Source organism: Typopeltis vanoorti, chromosome 18 (genome assembly GCF_054136105.1).
Source record: "Typopeltis vanoorti isolate ZY-2024b chromosome 18, IOZ_Tvanoo_1.0, whole genome shotgun sequence".
NCBI lineage: Eukaryota > Metazoa > Arthropoda > Arachnida > Uropygi > Thelyphonidae > Typopeltis > Typopeltis vanoorti.
This window is the reverse complement of record NC_143566.1, coordinates 108,328,888-108,352,377: the sequence shown is the minus strand read 5'-3', so window position 1 is coordinate 108,352,377 and position 23,490 is coordinate 108,328,888. Positions and strand designations below refer to the sequence as shown.

The window sequence follows — 23,490 nt, the reverse complement described above, 5'->3', positions numbered from 1 at the left end:
CATAAATTCTTCACTATGAATGTTAACCACCATGTACCCTTAAAAGAAATAATTTATAGAAAATATAAAGCACAGTTTTTTTTATTATGACTGAAGAATTGTGTTTTATATTTAGTACATAGTAAAGTTACTGGTAACAGTTTAAATGATTGCACTGATAATGATTTAAATACTAATGATGGAAAATATTGCCAATAATTAAACCACCATCAGTGGAATGCAAAGGGAATAATGCTGAAAAAGAAAACTTTTAAATAAATAAAAAAAAAACACTTCATTTTAGTGCATTTGATTCAACTAGTTGTCAGGGTTTATATGAAGCCACATAATAGGACTTCATATAAACCTAATATCAAGAGAGAATAGTTAATCCTATTTGCATAATATATCTGTCAAAGCAAATGATGCAATTTTCTTGAAAAAACCTGAATTTCTAGAAGGAAAAAAGCCCTAGTATGTATGAAACCAACTAATAACCTTCAGTCAAAATACTATTATAAAGGTTCATTATGTTGTAGATGGAGGGGGGGGGGGTCCAACTCACATTTTCTGGATAAAAGGACATTGTTAACAACAAAGCTCTCAATAAATAAATAAATAAAAAAAAAAAAAAAGAGAAGTGTCAAAATATCAATATAAAAAGTCATCCATTCATTGTGTTTCAAAGATTATGCTTTGAAGGCTAAAGAATATGTTTTCTACATCATATATTAGGAAAAATAAATTGAGCTTGGAGTACTATGTATTAATTTATAATAATAATTTTCCTTTCCACTCTATTATTTATAAAGTTAAAAAGATAATTTGTAGTTTATTAAATAACATTAACAAATTAATATGCATAAATAAAACAGTAGTTCAAATTTTACCCAAAATAATACTTAACCTAATGTTATTACATGCTATTGTCCGCGCGGTTAGCCCTAGTGGCTGTGCGCTTCGTAATTTGTAACCATATGACTGGGGAAGGGGTGTTCCAGGTTCGATTCCCGTCGAAGATGTGAGGAATTTGAGGATCTTCCTCAGCCATAGCTAAGTTAGCCGGTCTTGGGCGCGGGCAGTAGGGTTTTTCCGCCAGTTTATCTGGCGTTTATCATCCCGCAAGCAAGCAAACCGGCCCCGTGAACATACACGGATCTACAGCCATAAATACTTAACCCCCATGAGGGGGCTCAACTCTCCCCAATAGGGACGGGGGAGAAAAAGGGAGGAAACTCCATACGAATAAATAAATTACATGCTATTCATGCATTAATCGAAAATTCTTATTTTATTTATTTATTATTATTATTTTTTTTAAATATTTCTGCTCTCAGAAACATTATTTCTCAATTTTTCTGTCTCAGGCCAAAAACTTGAAATATTAATCTAATTTTGCTTTTGCAGCACTTCTATTATCGATATTATTGCTTTTTTTTTTTTTGCCTTCTCGATCTTAATGGAGAAATTGTTGACTTATGCCATTTGTTTGTGAATATTTTGTATCTCCCCTGTCCTTATTGGGGCGAGTTGAGCCCCCTCATGGGGGGTTAAGTATTTATGGCTGTAGATTGTGTGTGTGTGTTCACGGGGGCCGGTTTGCTTGCTTGCGAGATGAAAAATGCCAGATAAACTGGCGGAAAAACCCTACTGCCCGCGCCCAAGACCGGCTAACTTAGCTATGGCTGAGGAAGATCCTCAAATTCCTCACGTCTTCAACGGGAATCGAACCTGGGACACTCCTTCCCCAGTCATATGGTCACGATGTGCACAGCCACTAGGCTAACCACGCAGACAATAGCATGTAATAACATTAGGTTACATTTAATCATTTTACTTCGTCCTCATATTCTGGTTTTCCTTTGAAGAGATCAGGATCCCTCTTAGCTATCAAGTCATAAAGATTGGAATTTAGTCTTTCCAAATGGTATTAAAAAACTGCACACATTAAAATAAAATAAAACATATTATAAATACAGTATTACTTGAGATGATAAAAATAAATAAGCAATTCACTTTTAAATGCTATTTTGACATTCAGATTAATGTTTTATTAATATTCATTCTGTTCAATTCCCCAAGAAAACAAGTTCCAATTCTTGTATAAAATAATCATAAATAATATCCTTTTTAATATACATATATATACTTTTTTAATATTCCTTTTATTCCGATAATGCTTTTTCTAAATAAAAAAGAAGTCTCATACTTTATCAGAAGTACACTGTGCAAAATCTGATAACCTTCAGTACTGACATCAGTTCAACATTTCTGCTACGATTTAATCCTTTTTATAATGATATCATCTATTATGATATCATTAAATCCAAACCATTGTTTTTAAATATATGTAAATAGTATGCAAACATTAAGTACCACTAATCATGACCACATATTGGACTTCCTGAAGGTGCCACATAACAATAATATATTAATATATTTTCAGTCGATTCTCACTTAACAAATTACTAAAGAGTCCTAACAAGGCTTCATGTAATGCTTGAAATTCGCTATCCACTATAACAAACTACTGCACGTCAGTGTATAAGATGATATCTGAAGTTAAAAAAAAAATAAATAAATAAATATCATGAAACTACAACAAAAAAACTTGAACCTTTGAATTTGGAGATGGAAAACATTTCCAGGTGATCATTTAGCTGCAGTAATTTACTTTATAGTACTGTTATATGGGATATATATACTATTAATTAATTAAAGCATATTAATATATTTTGTATACAAATATCTGAATTTAATAAATGTATTCAATAGGGTAAGCATGTTGGTTTTTCATTAAATCATAATGATACCATACTGGAGATCACATGAATTACAATATATAAAACCAAAGACTGGTATGAATGTAATAAACAATTTTACCGATTGTCTCATACAGGAAGGAAGACATTATTAATAAATTGCATTAAAGAATATACCTGAGGTGATTGCCAAACCTACATTATATTAAAGAAAAAGTAATGTGTGAGAAGCTATTAGCAGTATAAGTGTAAAATTTGTGTTCATATTATACAGCAAGTATAGTACAAAATAAACTTTCTTAAAAAAGATTTGGTGGTTGGTATACGCCCAGATGCCTTTTATGCTGGCATATACAGTAAACTTATGGTCCCTACAAGTGCTTTAATGATAGTTGACTGTGTAATGTAATGAAACCACCACTCAAAATAAGTGATTTAAATTATACGTCTCAATGGAAGCACATAATTACATCCTTTCTGCTGAATTACACATGGGTAGCTAACCCAATTTGTACATGTTGGTGGTATATACCTAAATACACTTCAAAAAATGGCTGAACTCCAAAGTTTACAAGCTTAGACAAAAAAAAAAAGAAGTTAAATCTAGTTATAAAAATAATTAAAATGGCAATGAGGTACAGCAGTCATTAATCATGCATTTCATACACTATGAATGGAAAACAGTACTTCAACTTCACAATCCAATAGGATGCAGTCAATCAAGAATTATTCTCCAAAACCATGAAAGACTCACTTACATATATGTCTGTTCATCTCTGGATATTAGAAACATAACTAGAAGGAGGCTTTAAATGCTAGAGGATGACTACAAAGACCATACCCCCAATCATAATCGTTGCACTTATGTTGTGGATCAAGTGTAACTATTTCTATTTTTGTTCTAAAAAATAAAATAATTAAAAAATGCAACTTTTTTAGTCCCATGCAAATATGAAGTGGAGCACTGAAATAATTCTCTAGTAAACATAAGTTAAATTTGAATATATCATAGGATGTTGGAAATTTAGACAGAATAACCAAGGCATCATTGTATATGATGCAGGGTTATTTATATTTCACTTATATTATAAAAATATTTACACTATATTACATTAGAAAATCCTGCAAATGTTATTTTAGATCAAATTGAAAATGTATTAGTACATGCTCCCTTTTAGAATTCATTTTTCAAATGTAATTAGTCTATTTCATAAATTAATCTGTGAAAGATCAAATAACTTTGCAGAACCAATATTAATAAAATTTTAAGCACAGAATATATGCTGCCTTGATAAGTTGATAAATTTTTTATTAACTTATCTTTGATAATTGTTGATTAATGTTTTTGAAATGGACCTCCTATGATGAGTCTACGGACTCCATGGAGGTGCATGTATGTAACAATAATAATAATAATAATAAATGTTTGTTTTTAGACCACCAAACCAACTAAAATTAACAACCAAGTTAACTCTGAAAATGATTACATACATTTATACTGTTTCTTAATTCTAAAAGTCAATAAAAGTCTGATTGCAATTGTAAAAAGCATTAGAAATAATGATTTTTAAAAATAAAGAATATAAGAAAAAAAAATAGAAAAGTAGGAATTGTTTTTAAAGGGGAGGCAAAGAGAAAGTGTGCAGAGTATTGATTAAAAGGACCATTAAAACATAAATACAAACAAACTGTTGATAAATGTGGCAACATTTATTATTATGATTACATACTGGTAGTGGTATTAGAACTGGCACATTTCATATTAATGAAAATGTCCATGTCTCAGAATATTTTTTCCCCAAAAGTTCTTTATTGAATTTAATTTTCTTCATCAAATTCTGATAAAAACAAATTCGTTTTTGAAGTCATTCATATTGTTAGACCCTGAACTACCAACTTAATATAGCTTATGTGAAATATCTGGCCTTAATTTCATTCAAAAATTGTTACCATTGCATGTATTATTAAAAAAACACATGTTATTTAGCACTATTCCATCTACTGCACCGTAAGAGGGTATAAAACTTCTTTCAAATTACAGGTATCGTCATTTAAAATGCATGTACCTTTATTTTTCTGTGCATATATCTGTGTGATTATTCATGATAATATTTACCAATAACAAAAACAAAAAATTATCAATGCTGTGAAACAGAACTAATAAAATATCAGAGGTAAAAAAAAGGGCTGAAAGCACACCAAAATCTTCATTCATTTTGTTTATTTAATCTGATCTTTCAACAGTCATTTCTCCCACACTAAGGATAAGAAAATGTTCAAACTATATACTTCCACAAGCAGTGTACCTATAAATTAGAAAGAACATTTTCTTTGGCTTAAAAATCAGAATAGCTATTGCTTACCAAGTACAGCAGGTGATTTTTATTTTGCATGTTACTGTCACAAGAAGTTGTGCAGTACAAGCAAATGTGGAGAACTGTAGGATTAACTGGCACAAAATTTCATTGTAAATGAGATATTTCAGTAATAATAAGATGTAGGCCTGTAATTTTTGAATGGCAACAATTTTAAATACCAACCATGCTTGACTTATGGTAAATAAAAATGGTCCTGTTTTCATAATACAGCAGGATGGATAGAAAAGTGACTTCTGCATATACACTTGTACATATATATGTGTGTGTGTGTGTGTGTGTGTGTACATATATGTATTTGAGACAATACACATGTACATTATTTACTAAGGTGTACCACCTGTGACATCTGAGCTTTTATTCTAATGTAATTAATGGAATAAAACTCAAAAAAGGCTGTACCACAGTTATACAAATGCAAATCTATACAAAACATACATTCTCAGCAATCTTTATCTTATGACTAGCTCAGACAACTGCTTCCCAAGTAACTTCAGTAACTGACCAAATGGATAAATGAATATTTCATTTAACATAACCCAAATGAAGTACAAATAAAAACATCATTTTCTTTCATAAAGCTTCAAGATAATATATACATTTTGGCATTAATGGTATGTACATTTTGGGATTTACAGCATTATGGACTACCCAATAAATTCAATCTTTACTGAAGAATTTTCTTACTATTGTCACTAATTCTATACTTATCTGTTCTATTACCATTTTAATACTCATGCAGATTGTTCATTTTGATTTAGTGTGCATTCTGCCAAGCACACAGCTGAATTGGCAAAACATTGAAAACATAATATGTAGTCATTAAAAGATAACTAGTAATCTGAAATGAAAACTTTTAAATGTTTCATGCATCTATAAAAAAATTATTAAAAATTTTATCTTCAATATACATGCAATTTAATAGTTAAGGACCATTTTCTTATGATGCTTAGTCATCAGCACACAAAATTAATCAGTTGAAAATGCACTTTTTTATGTTCTGATAATTTAAACTGCATTAGTATGTATATATATTTTTTTAATATGAACAGCAAATGCTGTTTTAGAAATATATTAAGACTACCCAGTAGTAAAATTAAATTCTTGAAAAAAGAAAAAAAAAAATCACCAGCTGTAGAATAATGGTAGGGAACAAATTACAAAAAAAAAAAGGGGGGGGGGGGTGATACTTAAAAGGAAGTAGGGACAAAAAAAAAATGTGAGCACCATATAAAAGAATCATGCATCAAGCATCATCTAACAAGAAGTTTTCCAATTAAATAAATGCAACAGGAAACTATATACATGTGAATGTGAAAACACTACTATCGTGCAAATCAGATTAACTGGTCGGAATTTTTTCTAAATTTAAAGTAATATATAATAACTCCTGTTTGTCAAGTTCCTTTTGTAATTCATTCTACAGCTGGTTATAATAATAATACTACAAAAACAGCTGTCACAGGATGGAAACATTTGGGACAGGAGCACATCTCAGCTGCTACTGTAGTCAATGCTGGAAGCACCAGCAAAAGCTGCCAGTTGTGACAGTAAAGTAGCTGTCACACATCATTCCCTATGGAAGTGATTTAACTACAGAAATGGAGAAGTTGCTGCCACAGAAATTTTATTTTTCAAACTTGCTCCACTTGTGTGAGTGCACTGTGTGTATATATTGTGATGGAGGCAGCATTCTGTGCGTTAAGTGGCAGCTTTAAGGGGAGCAAGGGATTGGCATGCTCTCTTTGCTGGCCACAACTTCCTCCAGTCTCTGAGACCTCCACTTGGGTACATTAAACATTGTGATGACACTCACAGACAGCAAGAAACAATGTTCACTGGGCAACACTCTACCATGGCAGGGTAACAATGTCCACACTAGAAGCAAGGTTAAAACAGGGCCTTGTATCTCAGACCGGACAACCACAGGACATGACTGCAAGGGATGGTATGGCAATCCCATGGGGCAGTGGGATACTTCTTCTGATGCCTGCCCATACCACAGATCTTGTGGAAGGGTAGGATCAAAGGTCCAGAGGTCCTGGTCAGAGCCATGGTCATGTGACAACCAATGCAGCAATCCCAACTGCTGTAACCATCACAAGAGCTCATACTGACGGAGGTGCATCCTCTGAATGATGTCCCTGCAGTCATTAAACACTCGACGAATGTTCTCTGTATCCACAGCACAAGTGAAATGAGGGTAACAGTAGTGTTTGCCATCTCCACTGGCTGTACTTATACGCTGTAAAAAAAACAGTTTTTAGAAAATGTTACTGAAATTCAAAATTATATACATATATATGAATGAATTAACACTTAGAATTGCATAGTATTATTTTGAAGTAAATAATACTATGAGTATTATTTACTTCAAAATTATTCTAATAAATGTTGACTTAAATATAAACAAATCATATTTTGAACAGTACCTTAAAAAAGTAGAAGATACCAATTTAATTAACTTCAACTATTAGAGTGACTGTTATATTCTTTACTTGTTTGATGATATAAGAATGAATTATAGATACATAACTATTCTACAAAAGATAAACTTTTGTAGAATTAATTGCATAAGATAAACATCTCAAGGCATTGTAAACAGCTCCAGTTTACAATACTTCTGGAGTTGGGGAAAGGGGTAATCATAGCATATGGTTGGTACAATACATCCAAATCTAAATCCACATGACATTTTTATTTAAGGCAATTAGGGGAAGAATGAATCAAACAATAGGCATGTGAATAATTTGGCTTCCTACAATGAGTTTTTGGCTTTCATGGACTTGCTCATGTAAGAATAATATAATAAATTATGCAAAAAAAATATTGTAGACTGTCACAGAAAAGGAATCATTGTATCTATATGGAGCATTTAAAATGGTTAATTCTCATGACAATTACCATTCACAACAAAGCATGTATGCACTTAGTATATTATTACTAAGTGAAAATGATTGTAATTTTTATAATTTTGAAAAAAAAAAAAACAAAAACCATAAAATTGTAATTTTACACTATTATTTTTCCTTGTAACACTGTAAAGAACTTGAACTGAAAGCAGAAGGAAACAAGTTAAAAAATTTAATCACTTAGGTACCTTAATCATAGACAAGTTAAATTATGATGAAACTATTAAACACAGAATAAATCTAGAGTGGTCTACTATGAACAAACTTACAAATATTTGGAAAAATATACTTCTCACCAAAGAACTTAAAATCAAAGTAATATCTCAATTCTTGCAGAGACTTGAATATCGAACAAAAAGAAGAATAAAGATTGAAACGTATTTTAAAAAGAGGATTTGAGGAAAATAAATAAAGCACATGGACTGAAATGAAAACTGATAAGGAGATCAGAGAAGAATTACACTACCATAATCCATTAATAGTAGGAATGAAAGAAAAACATTTACAATGGCAAGGGTATATATACAGAATGATTACTGCAAAATTTCCTCAGCCTCCAAAACAATGGACAGAAAACATCAAGAACATATTTGGACTAAAATCCTACAAAAATTTAAATACCTGGGTTACAGAAAAGATTAGATTGCTGTTTATGGTAACCTCAACCTGTCTCAGACAAATGAGGATGATGCTTGATAGTTCCTATAAATAGTATTGAAGATAAAATATCTTTTGGAGACACCGTGATGAAAAATGTGCTACTGGTGATAGAGACTTATCAAAAAATAAAAAGTTATTTAAGATTTATAGTAGGAATATGAATGTTAGATATCATTACATCAAAGTAGTCAACTCAAGATTTGCAACAGGAAGCCATGAATGGTCTATCATTACTATATGTGATATAAGATGGCTAGAATCTAAAGAACTAACAACAGATGAAGAAAATATCTTTCTTTCTTTCTTTACTCAAGCACTCCTGAAGTAGGGCAAGAAGAGGTTGGTCTCTAATTCAAACCATAATTTAAAGGTAATTGTTCCAATGATAACAAAAAATAGCAATTATCCTATATTTAGAGAAGAAGCAGAAAGACTATTTTAATTAAAATAGTCTTTCTGCTCAAAAACAGGAAAAAACAGTGAGAACTGACAATTCCATCAGTTACTAAAAGAAGAGGGGAAAACCTATTGTTGGAGCACTTCACAAAATTTAACAGCAGATGTGGAACATAGAAATCTGATGTATGTGCCAAAAGATTGGCACATACAGTTATTCTCATTCAAAAAAAAAAGGAAACAACAAAAGGTACAATAATTTTAGGACAATCAGCAATCCAGATTTTTAAACATCTTACTCTCATGAAGTGGAGCAAAAATGAAACCACATTTCTCAGACTTTCAAGCTGGATCTAGGAAGAACAAGTGTTCAAGAAGTGATCAAATATTTACATTCCATATCACTGGATAAAAATACTAATAAGGCATGTTTAATAGTCTCAAAAAACATTAATTCTTAAAAGTATTCAGAAAAATATTAATAAAGTATTAAAACATAATAAAGTAATGTGCCATAATTTAATTGACCCAGAAAGTCATTTACTGTAGTTGGCATGAAGCTCTCTGGAAAATTCTACAGTATTATAGACCAGATAACAAAATAATATAATTGAATGAGTTCCAGTACTTATTTTTTGAAATGTTGGTTGCAATCAAGGGATCTATAGCACTTCCTTTCCAATAGAGGTGCAGCAAAAAATGGATGCAAATTATCACCACTATTATTTAACTACTTCCTACCATATGTTGCAAATGTAATGTGGAGAATTGTGATTTAAGTGACAATAAATCACAATGACAATAACAGGAAGAAAAATAAAACAACAGTAAGAATATATTTTGCAGTTACTAGTCATTGCTAAATGGTTCATGATTAACTATTATTTTATGGAACATATTTATGAACAGAAGATTAAAAAAAAAATAAAAAAATTCTGCATCATTTATCCATTGTCTATACTACTCCCATAATTCAGAAACCACTCAAGTCTTCTTGATTTCTTATCCTTGAAGTTCAATTTTCAACCAAATGATGAATGAACTACCTTGGTAACTTGATAGATGTCCCCAACTGCAGCTGGCTCTGTTTATTTATTTATTTTTTAACCCCCAATTTCACTGAGCAAGCTGATCTAATTTGAATTATCCACCTTTTAATCAGAATACCAAGCAGCCCTATTCAATCAGCTAGTAATTTAGATATTTTTTAACTAACTGGAATGTCTTTCTACCACAAACGCTCAAACCTCAAATTTCTACTCATCCCTTTTTATAGGTGGATGCAACTGTTTCTACTCTCCAGAATCCATGTATCTTGTAACTTTTTCAAGTTACAAAAATGATCCATATTGGAATAAAGGTCTTCACATTCCATTAAAAATTCCCAACCAATGTCCAAGTCTTCATTTTTCAACAAAGTGTGCCGAGACAATCCAAAAGAGAGAGAGAGAGAGAGAGAGAGAGAGAGAGGTGGGTGGGTGGGGGGGGGGGGGTTTCAGCATATTGTATGTAGCTTGAGAGAAAAAACAATAACTCCGGTTTCATTTTCAGTTTACATTGAAGACACAACTGCAAAACAGACATCAACAAATCTAAATGTGACTTTGTTCTGATTATGGCTCTAGAAATAAGGCTAAAATATTAAATAACTGATTACATTAAATAATGTAATCAGTTATTCATTTCTACAATCATTTCCCACTTGTTAATTCTGTGTGAATATCTTCATTTGCAAATATTTTTACCTTAAGAACTAAAATAATATAAAATTATATTATAAATATGTTATTTATAAAGGATTTTCCAATTCAAGTAAAAAACGATCATCTCTGCAAATTTCTGATATGTACTCTCAAGGAGGTGCAGAGGATGCTATAACAATGGAAACTTTTCATTCAGAACAAATTTCCTATTGACAATTTTTCTCCAAATTAGTCCATTACCTATCAGAATTCCCATACTACCTTCTAAGACACTTACTATATCATTCCACCTAGATCATGGTCCTCCTATAGGTCTTTTTTCTAATTGGCATCAAAGAACTATTTTGCTAAACCTGTCTTCTTGCATTAAGTGACAATGCCACCTTAGATTAGGTCTCGAATCCATCCACACATTGCTGAATCTATTAATACTTTCTAATATCTTCATTATTGAATCTGAACACTTCACTCTCCTAATTTTTTTCAGAACACTCGTATATATGCCTCCAGTTTTTGATCACATGTTTTATTTCTAATGCAGTTCTCCAATCCAGAATTTAAAGGTTTTAACACTGTCTCGTATACAGCTACTTCAGTGCCTAGACTAATTTCTTCTCTATTATTCCATATAAATGTCAATTCTTTGGTTAACTCCCAACCATACCAGCTTTGCTAATTCCATTGTCTATTTCTGTATTTAATTTGCAATCTTCACTAAAAATTGTGCCTAAATAGCTGCAATGTTTACTTGTTCTATATGTTGTTGATGTTTTTAATGTTCCTGCCTATTTTCAGAGTCTTTGTCTTTTCTGTTATTTCTGATTTTCATACTAAATTTCTTATAGCAGTTATTCAATTTAGTTTTGGAATTCTGCAGATGTGTACCATATGATTAAATTGAGAAGAAAAGTATTCCTGAAAAATACAAAAATTTTTTCAGCTGAAAAGTTTATATAATTTTCCACAGGATATACTCTAAGGTGTATATCAGATATTATGATAGACACAGAGAGTTAATATTTGAGAATTAAGGTTTAAGAGTGGTTTGAGATCATAATTAGGCTTACTGGAATGAATGCAGCACAGAGAGTAAACACACGTCTAATCATTCTGAGACATCTGGGATATAATATAATATAATACAATAAATTGTAACAACATACACAAAAACACGTCAAACAACAAGTGGAAGAAGTTAGACTGGAGGCCTAAAGTTCTATGAGGGTGCCCTCCATGGATGCTGTTAGCTAGTCTTAGCTTTTGGATCTAAGAATTAATGTTTCCCAAATTTTAGGAAGTTTAACACAACCATTTAAATGAAGTGGGTGGTTTTAAATTTGCTGCTGATTTTAAAACAAGTCAAGTTTGTACCTGCTGCATGAAGCATAGCTGTTTCATGCAGCAGAATATTACAATTTCTAAAGTGGATATAATATAATCATAAAATCCTGAATATAATCATGAATGAAAAAGAAAAACCTTAAGTTTGAAAGAAATGAGAGAAGATGAGCACACAGGGACAATGAAAACAACAGACCCAAAGGAACCACATTACATGCCATCAAAGACAACGCCATGAAAATAAATGGAACTTGTTTATTAGTATTATCATCACTACATGCCACCTCCAGGGAGTCCAAAGACACATCGAGAGAGGGCACTTACTCTACAACTTTCTATCTCTGCTGCTGAATCTACCAACTACAAAGAACCGCAACTACACCAATAGCATCTCCTGCCCACCACCACCATCAGTATTTTCATAGACAATCACAAACATTCATGCCCATGGTGGGATTCAAACCTGCAGCCTTTGGCTGGAGAGCAGATACGCAAATTTATCGGCCAACCAGGAATCAGGCATATAACATCAAATGCGAGTGCTGCAACGTTGATTAGAATAAAGCTTAAGAATATAGTATTTGCAAACTGTATTTATTTATTAGGAATGAAAGATACTTAAAACTGTAGTAACATCTACTGGGTTATTTATTTATTTAGTTTTTTTTTGTTGTTGTTGTTGTTTTGTAGCATACGGTATTACTTATGAGACTGTATAGGTTTTGAGTTTGAATTTTAGGTACACATATACTGCATTATAAGAGATATGATTGTTCTAATGTACAACCACAATTTTACAGTTTCTAAAGTAGATATAATATAATCATAAAATCCTGAATTTGATCATAAGATTAACATTTTTCTACTTACAAACCCATTATTAGCAATTCCCCTAAATCACAAGTAAACAAATTAATTAGTTGCTAGAACTAACAAATTTGTTAGATGCTGATACTGTTGAAATATTGAAGATTTTTTATGCTAAAATGCCTAGACTATATGGATTGAGAAAAATACATCAAACGGACATTCCTTTGCAGCCAGTGGTGTCCTATATTGCCTATTTGATCAGTGCACAATAAATCAGTGCATTGATCAGTGCACGATAAATTGTCAAAACTATCATCTAACCTACTCTCCAATAGAACAGGAAAATAGCCTTCCTACCTTCCTAGATTTCATTGCTAATTCCAGTTCTCTGCTCTGACATCATGGTGAGCATTGACACTGTTTCTCTCTTCCAGCGTTCCATTAGATATAACAATTAATTTCTAAGGACTTTCCAGCAAATCCTTACATGATTTGACTTTGCTGTACACTCTGGATACCTTTCCTGGCTTAATTTAACAAGCAGATAGAAAGTTGCATTATGGGCTTCCCTTGTCACCACTTTTATCAAATTATTTCATGAGAATGCCACTCCACTACCATCACCTTTAACTCTCCACTTGGTTTTGTTTATGATATGTTTGCTATTTGACTACACAGGAAATGGAGAATTAGACAGTTTCATAAGTAAAATTAACAACCTTTTCCCCTAGAACAAAATTTATGTTAGAAAATAAAATAATGGAGTCGTCGCTTTTTTGGATTTTACTGGTAAAAACTTCATGTCTACTGTAAGACACATTCTTCAAGACTCTGTGTACTACCCTTCTTCACAAAAATTTGGAATAATCAATTCTTGCCCACAGAGCATATGTCATCTGTTCTTTGGATGATGCAATCAGACTAGAATTACAATCTATAAATGACAACATGATTCTAAACATATATTTTCCATCCACATTACAAGGCATCTTGGACAATTTATTCTCTTACTAATAGCCTATCATCTGATACCAAGAGAATTTGCATTCCTTATATACGTGGGTGGTCTGAAAAGTTCTTGGCTTCAACCATAAATGGTGACACTATTGGCAAGATTTTTTTTTTCCAAGTTGGTACATCTGTCATAAGCATCCTTGTGAAATTGCAAGTCATTCTATCAAGTAGTAGTACAGCTGTCAGAAGAAATGATTAAATTGTCTGTATCCCTTGAAATGGTTAAAATTGAGTATCGTGTGGTTATAAAATTCTTTGTTAAATAAGGTTTAAAGCCCAAAGAAATTCATTCAAAGTTCATGAAAGTTTATTGGCACTCTTCTCCTTCATTTTCGACAATTAAGAAATGGGCTGCCGAGTTTAAACGCGGCCGTACCAGCCTTGAAAATGATCCATGTGGACATCCAAAAGAGTGTAACAACACCAGAAATCATTGATCAGTGCACGATATGGTATTGGATGACCAGCGACTCAAAGTGTGTGAAATTGCTGAGACTATAGGCATTTCAAAAGAATGTGTAGGATACATTTTGCACGAAGAATTGCAAATGAAAAAGCTTTGCACAAGATCGGTGTCACGTTTGCTCACAGCATATCAAAAACGCACTCGCATGAAAATCTCTGAACAGTGTTTGGAATGTTTTAACAAGAATAAAACTGATTTTGTGTGTCAATTTATTACTATGGATGAGACTTGGATTCAGCAGCACACACCAGAATCCAAACAGCAGTCAAAACAGTGATTCAGTGCCAAAGAAGAAGACAAAGTCAGTTCCATCAGCAGGAAAGGTCATGGCATCAGTGTTTTGGGATGCTAAAGACATTTTGTTTATTAATTATCTTGAAAAAGGTAAAATAATAACTGGGGAATATTATTCTGTTCTTTTAACCATACTAGACAAAAAATTCGTGAGGAAAAGATACGGTTTGCAGAAGAAAAAATCATCTTTCGTCAGGACAATGCACCTGCCCACAAAAGTGTTTTGGCAATGGGAAAATTAAGGGAATTGCATTATGAATTGTTGGAACATCCACCCTGTTCCCCAGAGTTGGCTCCCTCTGACTTCTATCTCTTCCCAAAATTAAAAATCTTCCTTGCTGGTCAGTTTTTCTTCAAATCAAGAGGTGATTGCAGCTGTAGAGGGGTATTTTGCAGACTTTACTGAGAACCAGGATAGGGACGGGATAATGGTGCCGGAGCATCGCTGGAATAAATGTATTAGTCTTAAGGGAGATTACGTTGAAAAATAAAAATAATTTTGAAATTATAAATCCGTTTTTTCATTGTTAGGCTGAGAACTTTTCAGACCACCCATGAAAATGACACTCATGAAAAATTTGAATTCCAGTCAACTTTCAAGCCAATATATAGGATTTCCTCAATTTTTCCTTCCTACTAAAAACAAACTTCCTCACTTCATTCACTCGTGATTGCACTAGATTCCTTGTTCCTGAAACTTCTTGTATTTTGGCCAGACTGGTTGTACCACAGACATCCAATGATCAAAACATATAGATTACAACAAACTTTGGGAGATCAGGGGAGAACCAGAGGACATCCCTGGAAGCTGTATAAGGAGGGTGTGAGCAGGGAAGTGAGAAGCACAATTTTGCATGCAGAGTTGAGAATGCCTTGCCTGAGAGTGTGGTGTCTGCAGAGAATTTGAGTGTGTTTAAGGCATGGTATGATGAGCTGTGTGTATGACAAAAGGACCTCCTAGATGAGTCTTTGACTCCATGATAATAATAATAATAATATAGTTTAAACATGGAAGCCTCAAAGTGCAGCTTAAAAATAAACCTAAAGAAAACCAAAATAAATTAATGGCATGCAAAATCTGACAAAATCAAAGCAGAGATGAAACAGCTGGGATAAGGAAAATCCTGGAATGAGATTAAGAAGGAAGCAATGAACAGAGTCTGATGGAGACCAATGATTCAGGTTCTATGTTCTGCAGCAAGTGAAGAGGATAAGTAAGTATAAATACTCTGGCTGGTGCACAAACCAACTGATTTTTGTAATGTATAATTTTTAATAAAAGTAAATGAAGTCAACTCTCACTATAGAAAAAACTGCTATAATGAACAGGTTCACTATATAACAAATTACTGAAAAGTCCCAACCACAATCCCAAATATGTTAAAATAAATTCACAGAGAGTAGACGTTATTTTTTATAACTTGTAATAAGATAGCATTTACTTTTTGAGATTTTCTGTACTATTAGGATAGTTCACAAATACCAGTTTTACATGAAAATTCTACCAAAAAAAATTTTAAAGTGGTATGTCAAATATATGACAAGAGAAATTTATTCTCTCATTATATATATATATATATGACATACCACTGTCATATATTGACAAAGTTATAAAAATATATCTGCCTGATGCAGAAGGGAATGATACAGTTGAGTAAAAAACCACCTCATGTTGCAATGCATGTAAGACACAGTCTATTCAATATGTTAAGTGCTAGCACCTCAAATCAGCTCACTGAATCAAGCTGCCACTTTTTTCTGGCAGGTGGAATCTGTTGTTGCTGAAAACCATATATTATGATTATTATTACATAACACCTCCAGGGAGTCCAAAGACTCATCGAGGGATGGAGGGTGCCTACTTTACGACACTGTCTCCACCACTCAACCCACCAACTACTACGAACCACAACTACCAACACCATCATCATCTACACCAGTGGTTCCCAACCTTTTTCCACTTGTGCACCCTTTTAAACCCATTTCTATAAATTGTACCCCTCGTTTTTAAAATAGCTGTTTTTAAATACTGAAACTTATGTTTAGTGCCTATCTTACTTATACTCAGTCAATAACTGAACTAATAACGCGTCAATAATGTCTAAAGTCAATAACACGTACCACCGGGGGTATGCATCCCACCGGTTGGGAACCGATGATCTACATGAATGCCATCTACCACCCACCACCACCACCACCACTAGTATTTTCACAGACAATCACAAACATCCATGCCCATGACGGGATTCAAACCCGCAGTCTTTTGGCTGGAGAGCAGATATGCTAATCACTCGACCAACCAGGCTGGCTATATTGTTTCCACTTTGATGATTTTTATTAGTTACAAAAGCTCTTCCTCATGCATTAGCCAATACAAAATATACACAATCAACATCAGCGGTGTAGTGAGGTAGTGGTATTACACAGAGTCAGGTGCTCCCCACCGACCCGACCTAGATTTTAAAAAAATTAATATTTGGATTTTCAATAGCAGTAAGAGCTAATTTAGTTACAAAAAAACTCTTCTTCATACATCAGTCCACATGAAATGTCTCTGTATGCATAATCAACATCAATAGTGCAGTAGGGAAGAAGCACATGGAATCAGTGCTTCTTCCTGGATTTTTTTTAAAAATTAATATTTGGATCACAACAACAGCTAATTTCAAAAGATTAATATTGTGAAAATATCCTAAAAAACTGTTATGTAGGGTGGCTCAGAAGTAATAGTTCAATGCTTAAATATAGCAAAAAAATATAATATATATATATATTGTTAAACTGTGAATGAAATTATTTTGTATGTTTTTGCTCTTCATTCACATTTAACATAATCTACCATATACCAAGCAAGACTTGTTTAAATATTATTAAGTTTATTTTATTTATTGCTATGTTAATATTATAAGAATTTGTATTTAACATTTTTTACTGTGTATTAATTGAAATGTAAATATTCAATATTTATTCCTACTTGTAGAAGTTTAACGTTATGCAATAGCTCAATTTTATTATGTTTTGTTTTGTTGTCATGGAGACGTATGTAAATAAGTGAGCGCGAGTTTGGAACAGTGCATGAGGAGAATGTAAAAAGTTTATTGAAAAGAGTTTTAATTAAAGAGATCACGAGAATAATTTAGGCGGAAAGAACGGATATATAAGCGAGGAACACTGAAAATTTAGAGATAGAAGGGATAGTTAAGGAGATAGAGAGGAAACATAGAGGGATAGGATTGGCATTCAGTTGGAATCGGAGCATTCAGCATTCGGGAATCAGAGTGTGATAATAGCGAGTTAGCAAGTCACTCAAGCAGCTAATTAAAAGTCCAGTAGTCGAGAAGCGGTTAACTAATAAGTTGTAGAATAACAATTATAGCTACGGAAGACAGCTGAGTGACTACTGAATGTATAGCGATACTAGAGTTGAGGTTTAATTTCAGGGCCGACCTTTCAAGGAGACACGGAATCTTTAAGCATAGCACGGAGTAACTAGAGAATAGTAGAGGCTATAAAGTTGAAGTTTAATGATAGCTGTATTTAGAATTATAGTGCCTAAAGAATTAATTGAATGCCGGAGGAATGGACAACTGTGCATATAAAACTTCAAGTCAAGGAATTATTGTGTGTTACCTTAATTCATAAGTGATCAGTAGTACTTCATGCAAGAACATTTGATTATGTGCATTGTAACCGTTGATTAATTCAGTTATTGCTTACAAGATTTATTTCAATGAGTGCCGTTTATTGTATAAAGTGTTTACGGTTATAAAAAGTGTTTGTGTGTAAGTTGATGAAGAAAGAAGATTATCGGTAAGAACATTCCAACCATTAATATTCCTATGCAGAGATGTGAGTGTGTTTCATCCTAGAATTTCCTTATATTAACAGTAACTATTGTGAAGATTAACTGAAGTGTAAATTTAAAAGTGTTTGCTTGTAAAGAGGTGTTACTGCGATTTTATTGTATTTGGAATGTAAGGAACTGTGAGAAGACTGTATTAGAGATAATAAATTTACCATTGTCTGAGTTTGTATGACAGTATTATCAGAAAGGCTGATAATTAAGAAAATAACTATTTATTAACTTAAAAGTTAATAAAAAGTTAAGTTAATAAATAGTTATTTTCTTAATCATCTGTGTTCATATCAAACCGTGAAATCTATTACAAACATGTCTGACGAACACATAAGCCTATCCACGCGTTATAACATGTTAGCAAAGGATGGAGAGAGGGTTAGTGGGGTTGTGAAGGTAAAATGACCCTATAGCACTTTGACATGTTTTTATTTAGCACTATACTGCAGATCAGCATGCTAATTATGCAAGCTCTTCTAACAAACTTCTGTAAGTAGTTACTTGATCCACTCTATCTGGTTTAATTTGTATTTTTATTCAAAATTTTACTGCATACTGCACAAAATTCATGTATACATTCCAAAGTTTAAACAAGTTTATATGGCAATGTTTAAACAGGTCTGCATTTTGCTTTAATTTTTGAAATTAAACTTACCAAAAATTCATCTCTGATGAAATATTTTGCTCTAATAAACTCAGGATCTTCACTAGGCTCTAAAACAGCTACAAAAATAGCAAAAAATTAAACTTCTATATATGTGTTAATGTTAAAATATGAAATTCATTATTCTATAGAATAACTACATATTCTACAGAAAACTGATGCTTAAGTAAAGCATGAAATCATAAGTTATTTTACACATTAATCATAGTTATAAAATATATAACTATGATTAAAAATATAACTATTAGCAGGTTATTAAAGCATTTAATGAATACTTTTTTATTATACAGTTTAACTGGTTTATTATACAGTAAAAACAATGAAAATTTATTTAACAACATATCCACTAATGATAGTGGATATGTTGTTAAGCTCTGAGAATCAGTACACTTGCACTGTCAATGATGTGGTAGTAGTCAAATTTCAATTTTATTTTAATTTTAAGCTCCAAGTTTTCCATATCACTTCTTTCCAACTTTAAATATTAGCTTCTATTTATGATTTTATTAAACTGTTAAAAAATTACAATTTTATTGTTAATTTATTCATCATCATCATTCCTGGTATATACCCTTAAGGGGTGTACAGGATATGATAGTATTACATGAAAAATTTACATCATTACTAACTTTCTATCTATAATTTTCCTCCAAATCAGTCTGTTACCTGTCAAGACAATATTATCAGATTTTATATTTCTGTCTTCTAAGGAACTTTTTACTGTATCAATCCAGTTATATCTTGGGTCTTTTTCCAGACAACCTGGCAGAGAACACTTGTTTTGCTAATCTTTCCTCTCCCATTCTGTTTAAGTGACCATTCCACCTGAGATTATGGCTGACAATGCCAAGTTCTTTCATAATATCCTCATTTTTAATATGATATTGCCATTGATACCATCTGTTCATGCCCCTAATCTTTCTCAGGACTCTCATATATGCAGTCTCTAGTCTTTGGTCAAATGTTTTTACTTCTGACCCAGCTCTCAGATCCATAAATTAACATTGGTTTGAACACTATCTTTTATACAGCTAATTTAGTGTTTTGGCTAATTTCTCTCTTATTCCATATACATTTATTCACTTGACTCCTACCATACCAGCTTTGTTGATTCTATTGTCTATTTCCATATTTAATTTACCATCTTCACTAAAAATCATGCCTAAGTAGCTGAAATGTTTTACTTGTTCTATAGGTTCTCCATTCACAATGCAGTTGATATTTTCAATGTTTTAGCCTATTTACATTGTCTTTGTCTTTTTAATGCTGACCTTCATACCAAATCCATTACAACAGCTATTCAATTTAGTCAGGGAATCTTGCAGACTTGTAGCGTATTTATTTAGAAGTATAACATCATCTGCATAAAGCAAAGAGCTGACATTAGCATCTCCAATTTTGACTGGATTAATACCACTTTCCTTCATAATATGATCCATATAGATAATGAATAACAGAGAGGATAACGTACGCCCTTGCCTAACACCAGATTTAACATTAAACCACCTTCCTGTACTTCCTTCAATTCTAACTGCTGACTTACAACTCAAATAAAGACTAAATATTGCTTGATATAATGCCCCACTGACACCATATAACTGTAGCTTTTGAAGAGCTTCTCTCTTGGCACATATTATTCATATGCCTTTTCCAGATCTACAAAACTTAAATACAGATCTTTGTTATATTCCCATGATTTTTCGACAATCTGTTGTAAAGTGAAAATCTGATCACAGCCTTTATTTGGCCTGAATCCAGCTTGTTCTTCACCAAGCTTCTCTTTCACAATCCTTCTCAACCGTTTCTCAATATACTTGCATATATATTACCAGGAACACTCAGTAATGAAATACCTCTGTAATTCTCACATTCAGCTTTATTTCCCTTTTTATATATGGATACAATGAGAGCTCTACTCCAATCATCTGGAATTCATCCCTCTGTCCAGGCCTTCTGAACTATGCAGTGCAGCCACTGTAAGACTTTTAGAGCTCCATACTTGAGCATTTCTGGTCATCTACTCCTGCTGCCTTTCCACATTTGAGGCTTTTGATGGCTTTTTCTATTTCAAGTATGGATATGTATTCCTGATTGCATGCCTGGTCAGTGTTTTTTACCACTGTGCTGTCATCACTGCTTGTTTCATTTAGCAATTTTTCAAAGTAATTACTCCATACCTCAAGGATATCTTTTTTTATCCTGTTTTCATTTTCAGGTCACCTTTACCATCTCTAATTCCTTTTACAGTGCTCTTTCCTCATTTCTGAGCTTCTTCAACAACCTCCAGCATATCTTGCCACCTTCTTGATATTTATTTTCTATGTTCTTGCCAAAGTCCTCCCATGACTTTTGTTTAGCCAATTTTACACAGTGTTTAGCTTTCTTACATTTGTCTCTGTATTCTCTAAGAGCAAAAGCTGACTTATTTGCCAGGAACTTTTTATATGCTTTCTTCTTTTCCTTCACTGTCTTTTTAACTGAGATTGTCTGCAAGGATTGATAAAGCAGAACTCCATGGTGGAGTTCTGCTTTTTCAATCCTTGCAGACAATCTCACCACATGCCTCTCTCAATCAGTGTTTACTTCAGAGCTTGCCACTGAATCTCCAAAGTCTGGTTCCTGCTCTCTAACTCTTTTATTTTTTTTTTGAATACTATTTGTGTGTATTTTAGTCTACAATTCGCATCTGAGAGCTGCTCAACTTTTATTCACTTTAAAACTTTCTTATATGTTCTTCTTTTCAATATGAAATTCAATTTTATCCTGCTCAAGACTAAATGATGATCACTTCCAATTTCAAATCCTCTGTACACTCTGATGTCCTGCACCAGGGAGAAAACATCACTGTCAACAATAACATAATCGATGTGACTTTTCTTATTCCTAGCCTCTTGTCTCCATGTGAATTTGTGCACATTTTTATGTTGGGAACATTGTGTTAGTAATAACCAGTCCATGTCCTGAGCAGAAATCCAACAGGTATTTGCCATTATTATTAGCTTTGCTCTTTTCTCCAAATTTTCTCAAAATATTTTTGTATGTCTGACAATCATTTCCTACTCTGCTATTTAGATCCCAAACAAGGACCAACTTTTCCTTTTTCACTGTGCCAGTCGCTTTCTCTAAAGCCTCAAAAAATTCCTCCACTTCTACCTTAGTAGAACCTACTGTGGGACCATAGGCACAAATAAGTCTCATTGTCCAGTTCTCCATTCTGATATTTGACCACATCACTCTACTTGAGACTGCCTGCCATTCAAGAAGATTAGCCTCGTATTTAGTGTTGAATACTATGGCTACAACTTCTTTTCCTTGATTGTCATTGTTTGAATATAACATTTTGTATTTATTGCTCAGAAAGATCTCACCAGTTTTTGCCTTTTTTGTTTCAGTCACCTCAATTATGTCGATCTGGTTCTTATCTAATTCCTCAGCTAGCTCCATTTCTTTGCCATTCAGGCTTCTTATGTTGATAATGCTGATCTTGAACTCTGGTGATGTTGAGTTTGGCTGGGTTTTAGGATTTGTTCCAATAGCTGACTTTTCGTTGTTTGCCCTGGTTCCCCGGCATAAACAACGGGGGTCTTGTTTAACCAGGGAATTTCACGCCGAAGCCCCAGCCAGCATGAAATTGTAATGTTGTACAATTTGGTCGGCTAAATTGGCAGCCCATGCTCGTTCATTCAGTATCTATAGGGTGCATCATGATATCATATATATAGGGTGCACCACGAGAAGGAGGATTGGACATTAGGTCAGAAGCCCTGTTTGGTTCTTCACTTTCCTTTAAAGGCTATGTGGAGGTCTCCTCTCAGTTATATAGCTTTGACCCTTAAGCATCCCTCAATTTATTCATTTTGACATTTGAATAAAATTATAAATTGAAGCCAATATTTCAAGTTGGAGCTTAAAATTAAAATTTGAAATTTAATCAATTATTAAATAAGGCAAAAACAAAGTTTTAAGTGTACTGCTGACATGCAATAAATATCTGGATTTAATAATTTAATTTTATAAAAAAAATTAAAACAACTGAAAAGCAGGTTCCTTAAGGTAAGTGGTTACTACAACATTATGACATTCTTGTTATTCAAAGGACAGAAAAACTAATTGTTCCAATGGAAAATTCAGATGCTAATATTAAATCACTAATGATTTCTTTGAAGTTTCATATGACACACATCAATTAGTCATGTAAAGTCATAATAATGGATATTAATGGATTTAGTAGAGATAGAATGATTAAAGAATTAAATAG

The 23,490-nt window shown here is 32.7% G+C and overlaps 1 protein-coding gene across 2 annotated transcripts in view; it reads right to left on the bottom strand.

The window, feature by feature from the left end:
* The window catches only part of LOC150097045 (guanine nucleotide-binding protein G(s) subunit alpha), a 320,682-nt gene that overhangs the window by 41,414 nt on the left and 255,778 nt on the right, over window positions 1-23,490 (bottom strand). The window contains exons 10-11 of one of the 2 annotated variants that reach the window (XM_090408598.1): window positions 19,224-19,291; window positions 4,428-7,361 (exon numbers count right to left, since the gene is read on the bottom strand). In XM_090408598.1, the coding sequence (XP_090264724.1) occupies window positions 7,215-7,361; window positions 19,224-19,291 (215 nt within the window). In that variant the 3' untranslated portion in view covers window positions 4,428-7,214. Of the gene's footprint in view, window positions 1-4,427; window positions 7,362-19,223; window positions 19,292-23,490 lie in introns of those variants that run through there. The other variant, XM_090408599.1, reaches the window with a different exon arrangement.